The sequence below is a fragment of the Synchiropus splendidus genome, chromosome 9 (assembly GCF_027744825.2).
Source record: "Synchiropus splendidus isolate RoL2022-P1 chromosome 9, RoL_Sspl_1.0, whole genome shotgun sequence".
Classification (NCBI taxonomy): domain Eukaryota; kingdom Metazoa; phylum Chordata; class Actinopteri; order Syngnathiformes; family Callionymidae; genus Synchiropus; species Synchiropus splendidus.
Window position 1 is genome coordinate 8,128,503 of NC_071342.1, and position 11,014 is coordinate 8,139,516.

At 43.4% G+C, this 11,014-nt stretch overlaps 1 protein-coding gene across 1 annotated transcript; it reads left to right on the forward strand.

Annotated features, from left to right (window-relative positions):
- The first annotated feature begins 2,032 nt into the window (after window positions 1–2,032).
- Window positions 2,033–10,424, forward strand: LOC128764927 (monocarboxylate transporter 9-like). The gene is made up of 6 exons (XM_053875214.1): window positions 2,033–2,274; window positions 2,689–2,910; window positions 4,425–4,568; window positions 6,022–6,117; window positions 7,133–8,011; window positions 9,191–10,424. The coding sequence occupies exons 2-6, from the start codon at window positions 2,718–2,720 to the stop codon at window positions 9,367–9,369; spliced, it is 1,491 nt and encodes a 496-aa protein (XP_053731189.1). The 5' UTR covers window positions 2,033–2,274; window positions 2,689–2,717; the 3' UTR covers window positions 9,370–10,424.
- The last annotated feature ends 590 nt before the right edge of the window (window positions 10,425–11,014 follow it).

Sequence of the window (11,014 nt, forward strand, 5' to 3'; positions counted from 1 at the left end):
AATCTTCTCCGTAAGACCCTCCTGGCGCTGCAACAGGGCTCTGGGAAAAGAAAAATCAAAGTATCGGTGTAACTTTTAGGGATGTCAAATGAGAAAAGCAGCGTGACCTTTGACCCCCCCACAGCGCTCCTCATCCCCCCTTTCATTCCCACCCTGCTTCCATTCCTTTTCTCTTTAAATCCCTCCTCTCCTCAGCTTCACTTGATTTCTCAGGTTACTGACCTGCAGTCACATGATCGACTTTCTTTGTGATGCTGCGACGTCTTGCTGGTGTAAAACCACAACCACCCGGTCCTCTGGCCATTCTGAGGGCAGGCGGTGATGAGCTGTGTTTGATATAACCTCGGTGACTTCCAGCATCATTACTAGTCAAAGTGCAGAGTGTGGTGCGAAAGCTGCTCATACAGTGAAGCGACTGGCCTCATCTTTGTCTTTCAACTTCCACAACCCCAAAAATCACTGCGACCAGTCAAAAGGTTAATACGGTACAGGCAAATGAAAGTGTTTAATTTGCGATTACGTTTACTGCTGTTTGATAAAACAAAACGCGCTGTTCAACACCCTCATGTATCTGAAAAGGTAAAGAGGAGGCAGCTCCCGCTACGCTAATCTGTCACGCCGGAGTCAGGTGTCCTAAAACAGCTAGCTGCCATTGTTAAAAGTAATCTTGGATATTTTCCTTGATGTTTCCAACCAGCAGGAGGACGGGGCTGCCTGCGGGGGAACTGGGCTGCTGTTTAAACTGGCTCAAACTGGACCGGTGGCAACAATACACTGTTCCTGGAGCAAGCCAACCCCCGACCTCTGACCCCCCCATCCCACACAGATGACCCCGACTCCCCAGCTGGAACAGTAGGATAATGGCAGCATTAATGTATTGGAGAGAAAAATCATCCAAGCATGACTGAAATGAAGTCCCTCTCTAGGTGATTCTGAAATGTGCATGCTGACATGGTGGAAAACACTTCTTTATCATGAGGTTCAGGCTCAAGCAATATTTCAGGTTTCTATTACACCTCCTGCACCCCGGATACCTCACACATGAAGCAAAGTACGTTTTGTTTTTTCTCTCCAATTCACTGTACTTATTTATAAAACACAAATCTGTCCATTACTGCATTAAAGCATAAAAATGTTTGATAAAATTCATCTATAAAAATGATGAAAAACCTATTATTAGTTTTGTTACTGGAAACGAATTGATATTATAGGATTTTTCCAAGAAAAAAAAACATTATTCATAATAAATATACACTGCTGAAAAATAAAATCAAATAAAAGGAGCACATAAAGAACGCATGTTAGGTCTCAACTGAATTGAAATATTGCAGTTGTAAATCTTGATTCAATAAATAGAGGAACGAAATACCATAAAAAATGATTAATATAACTGAAAATTATGATCCCATGGAAGTCTGGATTCAGAACCATACGCAAAGTAAAAGCGGAACTTTACGCCTTTACGCTAATCCCCTGTGTTTCCACGAGTTTCACTTGCGCAGCATCAGGTGGAATTGACAAACAATTGGAGTTGTTTCAGTGCCCCTTTATTTATTTCTTTATTTTGAGGGGTATATGATTTATTCTGATATGGATCAACACCTTTGAGGGATGGTGTGGACTGTTTATAATGGACTGCGGATGCACTGAATTAGAGAGGTCTGAAGTTCATTTTAATTTTCCTCTGTGTCAGCGCTGATTTTTAAAAATGACTCGAGGGTTTAGCTCATTTTATTGCAAGTGGCTGGTGAATGAAATCAATTAATGCGTTTTTGTTTTGTTTATTGTCTTGTGAGGTGAGTGGCCGATCGAATTTGGAGTTTAATCGCGTTTTAGAATACGAATTTTGATCGATCGGTCGAATGCATTCGTCTCATTTGTTAAATTATTGATTTATTTATTGCGGTATAAGACGTCGTGGCGTGTGTGTGTGCGTGTTAGTGTCTCGGAGCGCGTGCGCGTGTACGCGCGGTGCGCTCCTGGCGCGCGCTCGGACGCTCCCCTTCCTCCAGCAGCTGCGCTCCTGCTGCTTCTGGACCAGCAGAAACAGCTTTGAACCGGTTTCGTCGCCGGTTAGTTAGCGGTCTTGTGCTGCTTCCCCTGGTATTGTTGATGCGGAGGGCAGCCGAGGGAGACTCTCAAGCGAAGACAGGCCCCGCCGCGATGTGCTGTTGACATCCGTCCGAGCAGCTTTGAGCAGAAGCTTCATCCTGGATGGAAAGTTGCTGCCGAGTCTCATCCACGCAGGCGCCTGTGGAGCCTTTTGACGCGGAGGTGAGCGCTGCCACCATCTCTCTGTCATGCGTGTCTGATGTTGACGTTCCCTGAAGCAACTTTTGTTTGTGACCCGGTGAAGCCGCAAGGGTTAATTCTGCTGCAGTGCTTGATGCGGATAGACATGCGCAATGATAATCCATGGAAGTGCTCCAAAAAACTTGGGTGATAAGCTGTAGGTGGGGGGTGTCGCGACGTCGGGGGGGATGGGGCACTCGTGTATTCTCCTCCTCGGAGGTGTGGTTTTGGTGGGAGCAACAAAAAGGCCAGCTGGTCTGGGGTGAGTGAGTGTGTTCAGGGCTACCTCCAGGTCACCTGCCTGCCACCACCTTCACCCAGAGCTGCAAGGTTCTGATTCGCCCCATGATGCTTGACTTTCCCGTCCAACTTATGCTGTTGCTTTGTGACCTGCAGGGATCCGTCCAGCCGTAGAAGACCTCAGCATGTCCACCAAAGCTCTGGACGGAGGCTGGGGATGGGCCATCGTCGTGGCCTCTTTCGTGGCCCAGCTCCTGGCTTATGGGTCCCCTCAGTCGATGGGGGTCCTCTACCCTGAGTGGCTGCATGCCTTCCAGGAGAGCAAGGGCATGACTGCCTGGGTGGGCTCCCTCGTGGCCGGCGTGGGCCTCATCGCCAGTGAGTACCTGAGCGCCTCACCTGTAGACCAGAGCCGGACTGGATGGCGAAAGTCACTCCTGTGTTCTTTTGTTAGAACACATACGTACATACATCTTCTATTCCGCTTTGTTTACACAATGATGTTGTAGTCGGAGCAGTCCTGTTTTTATTGTGATTTAAATGCATTTATTCATTCTTTATTTACTTGTAAGGACCGTCCCATCACTCAGAGTTGCAGTGTTTTCTTGACTTAACAAAAAAACCAAACATTATTATTTCTGATTTATGATGACAAATATTCAGGTTATTTCCTGTTATGATTTTTATATTTTCGTCTGTTATTTTATTGTTCAAATACAGTCTTTCCTCTGTTTACTGCTCTTCTCCCATATTTAATGTAAAATATAATTTTTAGTGATATTTCATAAAATTGTCTTCCAATTATAAATGAATGAAAAAAATATATTTTAATATATTTTCTTGTATTAATTAATAATTAATTTTCTTTGATCCACCTTCTTCCTGAATTGTCTAATGTGTCAAATTCATTATTATTATTATTATTTTATTTATTTATTTTTTTCAATTTTTTTAAACCTTCCATTGACTTTCCCCCTCATTTAATATGCCAATCTATATTTACTTTAAATAAAATAATGTATGTCGTTCATTATAGTAGAGCCATAAGTAAATAAAAAACATTTATTACATGGTGACCTTTTCTCAGTCTGACTGTACCTGGGGCATCACTGCATCTCTTACTGCCGCCCAAAATTATAGACGCCGCTGTTGTTCAGCCAGTATTGTGTGATAATATCCACACGTCATCTGCAGACATGAAGCGTCACGCCTCTGATAGGAAAGTGCTGATGTGAACTGGATGCTTTTATGTTGGCAGGCGGAAGTGTCTCAGATAAATCCATCAAGCTGGAGGAGATTTTCCAAACATGACTCACCTTTACACCTTAGATACTAAGACCTAAGATCAAAGTCTGATCCCAGGGAACAGGAAGTTAATTATATTAATAATTAATTGTAATATGTCAGTTATTATCACAAAAAACATCAATCGTATGGTGGTTGTATTCTTTTTAATCCACAATAAAACAAATAATTCTGAGATACAACTGCAACATCTATGAGGAATGAAGTGTTTGACTGAAGTGACTGAACCATGTGTGAAGTGTCATGTGGTCAGCTCCTCCTCACACACTCCTCTCTGGATTGTAATTTCAATCCGGAAAGCTGACATTCTGAGGAGTTAGGGACTGTGACAGATACAGTATGTCCCGGGGCGGTGGTCCACTTCTGGGCACGTGTGTGAGCTCGACAGTCAGGCGACTGCAGCGATGCAGATTTCTCGGGTCTTCCCTGGTTGGAGGGAGGGAAACTGTAGCCGTCACATGGTGTCTGACTCATGCCACATCAGGGAGCCAGTGCAGGAGCCGAGAGCAGAGTGGAACAATTCTCTGAACGTCATAGTGATGAGAAATAAAAAGCCTGTTTTAACCCTTCATGTTCTGTGTGCTCAGGCCCGGTGTGCAGTGCCTGCGTGGACAACTTTGGCGCTCGTCCCGTCACCGTCTTCAGCGGCGTGATGGTGGCCGGTGGTCTGATGCTCAGTGCCTTCGCGCCCAACGTCCAGTTTCTCATCTTCTCCTACGGCATCGTGGTTGGTGAGTTCTTGTCAAGGAAAGTGAACTTGTCAGTGTGGGAAAGTCTGGCTGCGGTCACATGACTGACCAAAGCTTCTTATCCTGAGGTTCTGCATGTGTCGTCCGGTCAGAGTGTTGCGTAAGCGCCCAGTTAATGAATGACACGTCACAGACAGACGTAAGCTTCAGCACCTGAGTGTGCACTCCTCGCAGATGTTGACATAACATAATGGCTCTGGCTGAATCACGCATGTGACCCTTTATTGCCCAGCAGCCGCAGCAGAGCGACCACCACCTGTTGTCCTACATTAGCTGACAGCTCGACCGTGCTGATGCCGGAGCCCCTTCTTACCGCCACGCCGCCTTTTTGCAGAGGCAGCGGACATGCATATTTGAAGATGATTATTTTTAGACGATGGAGAGACTCCACTGGCACGTGCCACTTGTTTACAGCGCAGCAGTATTTTAGAGACAACCACCTGCTTCCCTTTGACCAAATCAAACTTGTTTCAAAACACAACAACAAGACCTGATAGTTACATAGATAGGTTCCATCGCAGCTTTGTCTTCTAGCGCTAAGTCATTAACCTGACACTCATACTAGAGCAAATGTTCGGCCGAAGTGTGACCAGGGGGCCACATGCTCCTGTGCTGGAGAGGCCCTCATGACGTCACAGCAGAACCACAAGACAGGGCTGCAACACTAGTCAACCAGGGGTTCATGAGTCTCTCAATGCGACCTTTAGGGGACCATTTCACACAGGTTACATCAAAGGACACATTCATTTCCCACCGCATGTCTGGGCATGTAAGATTCAAATATAAATTTCATTTGACATGATGCAAATCTTGACAGCACTTACACATGTTTTCTTTCTGTTTTTTTATTACAATTTACAACACTGCAGTCAGACATGTTGGCCTCTTCATCAGCTCATACGCAGCTTATGCCAGTGACTAGTCCACAAGTGACTATTTTTGTGTCTGTTTCTCTTCCCCCAGATTAACAGTGCTTCTTATCCCTCATGGCACATTAAGCTCATAAAACTCATAGTAATGTGCGTTTATATCATATTTACTCATTTCACCTTTGATCTGTGGCTACAATATTTGCCACTTAAAAATATTTTCTAATAATTATTATTTATATTGACAATCTTTAAATGAAAAGTAAAAGTATATATTAGAAAAGTAGCTTATCTGAGTCGTATATTATCTTGCAGCAAAACATGAGTGAAAACTGAAGGATGAAAGTGAACGAAATATCATAACAATGTGTTATATATAACATATTAGCACAACAAATCATGCTAGCCAAATGTATTAGCTTGAGAGTGTCACTATTTGTGTCTCTTCTGGAACAACAGTGAAAAGCTGAGTACACATTGCTGTTGTGTTGGAGATGAAAGGCTTCTTTGGTCCTGATCTAATGGTCCACTCTCTCTCTCTCTCTCCCTCTCTCTCTCACACACAGGTCTGGGCTGCGGTCTGGTCTATGCCGCCACGTTGACAATCACCTGTCAGTACTTTGACAAGAGACGCGGCCTTGCCCTCGGCATTGTCACCACAGGTACTGCAGCCCCGAGCTCTCTGGGTGTACACCAGTTCTCCATGCTCACTTCTTTCATGTATGCGCTGCTGGGAGACTTGAAGCTCAGGTAAACATGTGTGGAGGAGTCCAGGCAGAGTAGACCCATAGACTGACACCGCCACTGGTAACACGCCACGGCTGCTATTGTAGGGAGGCAGAAAGGTAGAACGCCTCCCTGAATTGCCTTCAAAAACATTTTGTAGTTCAAATGAATTTCACTGTCGAACCAAAAAATTGTGAATTCGCTTTCAGTGCCCTCTACTGACATCGACAACAATTGCAATGATGAACTATAGAATTGTGACACATCTTAGGTTTGATCAGCATTGTATGGCTTATTAAAAAAGAAAAGCCATTAGCAACTTTTGTTTAATTATGTCGTATTTTTTGGAGACATCGAATCCCATGTGCACAACTTTGAAGCAAAAGAAATTATTGCAGCAATAGTTACAGTTATAGTTAATCATTAAAAATAATAATTATTATTATTATTATTGGAATGCATTTTATTCATATTCATTTCTACAGTCTCAAAATGTATTTTGCTCATTACTCAATGAATATGAATGAATCATGTTGTCAATAAAGAGTCGTGTCACAAGTACAAGTAGTAGAAGTAGTAGTGATAGTAGTTTTTTAGTAGTCGTAGTTTTTGTATTTCGTAGTGTTTTATGAAAACTGTAATTTTCATATTATTGAATTAACCGTTTTTTCTGTAATGGCAAATAATTGTATTTATATTTTACATAATCCAATCAAGCAATCCAACAAGAATCATCTTAACTAAAATGCATAGTGACTCAGTAAATGTGTCCGATACAGAGGATCCTGACAGTAGTCTGTAGCAATGAGTTTTGGGCTGATAAATGTTCCCATACCTATATTGTATCTTTGGATGATGCTTTCTCAAATGTGTTCATTGGCTATATAGAATGTTTTGGGGCTGAAATGACCTTCACCTGACTGGTGTATCCATGCTGAACGTGTCCTCCAGGCACCAGCGTGGGCACGTTCATCTACGCCACGGGGCAGACCACGCTGATCCTCCACTACGGCTTGGACGGCTGCCTGTTGATCATCGGCGCGGTGTCGCTGAACCTCATTGCCTGCGCTGGCTTCATGAGACCCCTCATCGTGCCCAGCTACTACCTCAAACAGAGAGCGGCTCTTGAACGCAACACTGAGAAGCAGCTTTTGGAGAAGCCTCAGCTGGATGACCTGAAGGTCACGACTGGTTCCACAGTGACGACACCAGACAAAAGCTTGACAGTCAAGGAGCTGCTGATCAGTATTGATGGAAAAGACCTAACGCTCCAGACTGAGAAAAAGGCAGGCAACCTCCTGACCGGGCTGGGCATCATGAAGATTATCAAGAAGAAGAAGCAGGCCTATTCCAAATATGTGCAGTCGATTTGTGAGATCCTGCAAAACCAAGCCATGGTGGCGTTCTGCATCGCCATCTTCCTCTTCAGCCTGGGAGCTTTCCCGCCTGTGCTGTTCATCGAAGACGTGGCACAAAGCGAAGGACTCATAGAGGAGGTCAGCATCATTCCTCTGGTCTCCATCAGTGCCATTGCAACATGTGTGGGCAAACTGGTCCTGGGCATGCTGGTGGACATCAAGTGGATCAACAGCATCTACCTATACGCCTTCACAATGTTTGCTGCTGCCATCTCACTGCTCTTCATCCCCATCACCAAGACCTACGTGGGACTGCAGATCCTCTCTGTCGTCCTGGGATTCTTCTCTGGGAACTGGTCCCTCACCTCATACATCACCACCAGAATAGTGGGTTTGGAGAAACTGACTCAAGCCCACGGCGTCCTCATGTTCTTTGGGGGCTTTGGCATCATGCTGGGACCTCCTGTTGTTGGTAGGTTGGCTTTGTTTTAGATGTTGATAGTGTGAGGCCATTTCATGGTTTCTGGAGCAGCCGCCAGATTTCACTTTTCAAAGCCTCTTCAGCTCTGAGAGAGTGCAGGGTAAACCTGGTGATTTCTATGGTAGATTGATCCCCAAACCTTCTCATCTCATTGAGTTTCTGCCATATACCTTTCTCTCCATCGCAGGAGATGGTCCTGGATCAGGGCATTTATCTGTAACAGAGACCTGATAAACAGAGAGAGAGACCCAGTCCAAGACCCAGTGGAGACCTAGACCATTATTTCGTACTGCGAAAGCAACGGTAGTCATCTTTTTAAAATAAATCAACAGCTGAAATGCTGTTACTGGAACACATGAGTAGTTTGTCCTGTATTCAGTTTGGTCTTGATCTTGTTTCACTCATTGGTCTTGGTCTTGACTCAGGCCCTCAAAGTCTTGGACTTGGATTTGGTCTCTGTTTGCTCTGGTCTCAGTCTCGACTCAGTCACGGCTTTGGTGGTTTAGACTAGTTTCATGAAACAGTGTTGCAGGGTTGATGAAAATGTGTCCTAATAATAAAAAATAGGCCACTGGATGGCGCTCTTGGTTTATAAACAATGTGAGGTTTTACATTTTACATGAAACCTCATCTAGCCATCACTATTCGAGACTACAACACTGCCACTAACCAGGTTCAACATGTTCGGCTAGAAAACCCTGAAGCTGACCATGTTTCATCTAAACCATGTTCATTGGCTCCCTTCTTAGAAGAGAGGAAGCAGCTTCACTTCAAGTCTCTCATGGCTGACAGAGCTCCAGTCCGATTAGGTTGAGACAGATTGTGGTTGATCCATAGGTCACAATTCCAGCCCACATTTTCCCCTCAGGAAACCGTGGAACATCTCACCAGTCATTATCCGATAAACCTAAGATATTGTGCTTTAAATCTAGTTGAATCTAATGGTTTAGAATTGACTAGTTTCATGGATCAACTGGTGGGTTTCAGTTGACAAAATGGTTCATCTAGCTAGTGAAAGTTCACTCATGTTGGAGGTTTCTTGGCATGTCGACTTGAAAGAGGTCCGCTCAGGATGAGGCAGTTAGAGTTGAAGAAGCTTTGAGAAGGGACGTCATCACCGTTGTTGAAAACGACTTGTTTCCGACCGTCTCCTTCCTTATCTCTGCGCAGGGTGGTTCTTCGACTGGACGCAGTCGTACGACTTGGCGTTCTACTTCAGCGGCAGCTGCGTGCTGCTGGGTGCGCTCATCCTCTCGCTCCTCTCACTCCCCTGCTGGTCCAGGAAGCGGGCCGACCGACCAGACGTAGACTACACCAGCAACTGTGACCAAGTCGCCTCAGTAGCCTGAAGAATAAGGTGCACATTTCAGAAAGACTGTGACTCCACTGCCGACCGCCATCCTCTGGACGGGAACACCATCACTTTCCTCTGCTGCCAGGTGTAACCTACCAAATTTCCAGCTTATGAAATACAGGCCTTTCTGGTTATTTGCCTGCATTTCTCAGGGTTTTACCACAGATTTTTCAACAAACCCTGAGGCTGACTTTTATTTTCTATTTACTGCCTCATTTTACGAGGTCAATAACGTTGTTTGTGGACACGCCGGATTAATATTTGAAACCACTCTGCAAATGCACAATCTGAAGAATACAGGGAGATAACCAAGAGAGCTTTTTTATTGTTCTTGTTTTCATGATGTTTTTTTTTTATGTATCGGTAGATGTCACTTCTATGTATCTTACCAAAGCATTAATGATAGTTAATGCCTGTCAACACATAATGCCTGTTAGAACAATACAAAAGCCTTTTCTGTCCAGAAGAGTTGCCTGCAAGTGCTTTGGACTTGTTCTGAAGATACAGAAGCTGCTGTTGGAACTCTGGCTCATGCTGTGTTGACTTGCACTGTTCATTTCCAAAATGTAACAGCATGATGGTTCTCGTTGTGGCATGACTGTCGTGACCTTTGTTGTGACCAGGCTGGTCCTTTTTTCTTTGTCATGTTGTGTATCTACAGTGTCTCTGTGTGTACTTCTGATTTGTTTGACACACTTTTGTATTAGGACTAGTTCGTGCTCTGGACTTTTATATGCATATAACCAGCCGTAGTGCTGTTATTGTTGTGATAATTGTAACGAACACATTTGCAATAGCCTTTTCTAGAATCACTTGAATATTGTTTAATAGACCACTTGAAATGTTTTTGGAGGTTCCAGATATGTGGATTCAGATTTTGGAACCCGAGTGTTTTTATTTTTTTTATTGATGACACTGTGCATACGAGGTAGCCAATGACTAGTACTGACTTAGAAGAAGGTGATTTTTGAAAAAGTATTATCATATTTATGTCTGTATATCTGCTGTACTGTTTTATTTTGAAGGTTCCAATAAAATATGTTTGGGTTATGAAGTCTTACGCTTACATTTCTGTGACTTGAGCCGTGGTTATAACTGCATAATTACGTGCATTGATGTGAACAAGATCAGTTCTAATTGTATTTCTTTTTCTTTATTATTATTATTATTATTGGTAGCTACGACATAGCACAAGTATCAACAAAGGTCTCACCTTGGTTGGTCACCTTGCTGCTCAAGAAAAGGGAGCTAAATAAATGACGTTGTAATAGAATAGGCTAAAAGCTATAAATACCGTGAGATTGCTTAAAAATATAAATAATCCAAAAGCACATACGACAATTTAAACCATCTGTAATGACAAATATTGAAACGAATTTAAAATATTTTTCATTATTATCTGTTGGATCTGTTTTATAACTGTTTTAAAACAAAAATGAAACTTAAATACGCTAAAACTCTGAACAATATCATATAGAATGCGAAGTGATCCTCGCTGATTGTGAAACTTCCAGTTTTTCCGTTGTATTATTTCACGCCATCACAAAATTCACGCTAGCATCCTTCCGTGTTTTATGATCATGGCAACCAGAGCGCACGTCACCATAGCAACAAGGGGGTCACGTGGTTAAACACCTACT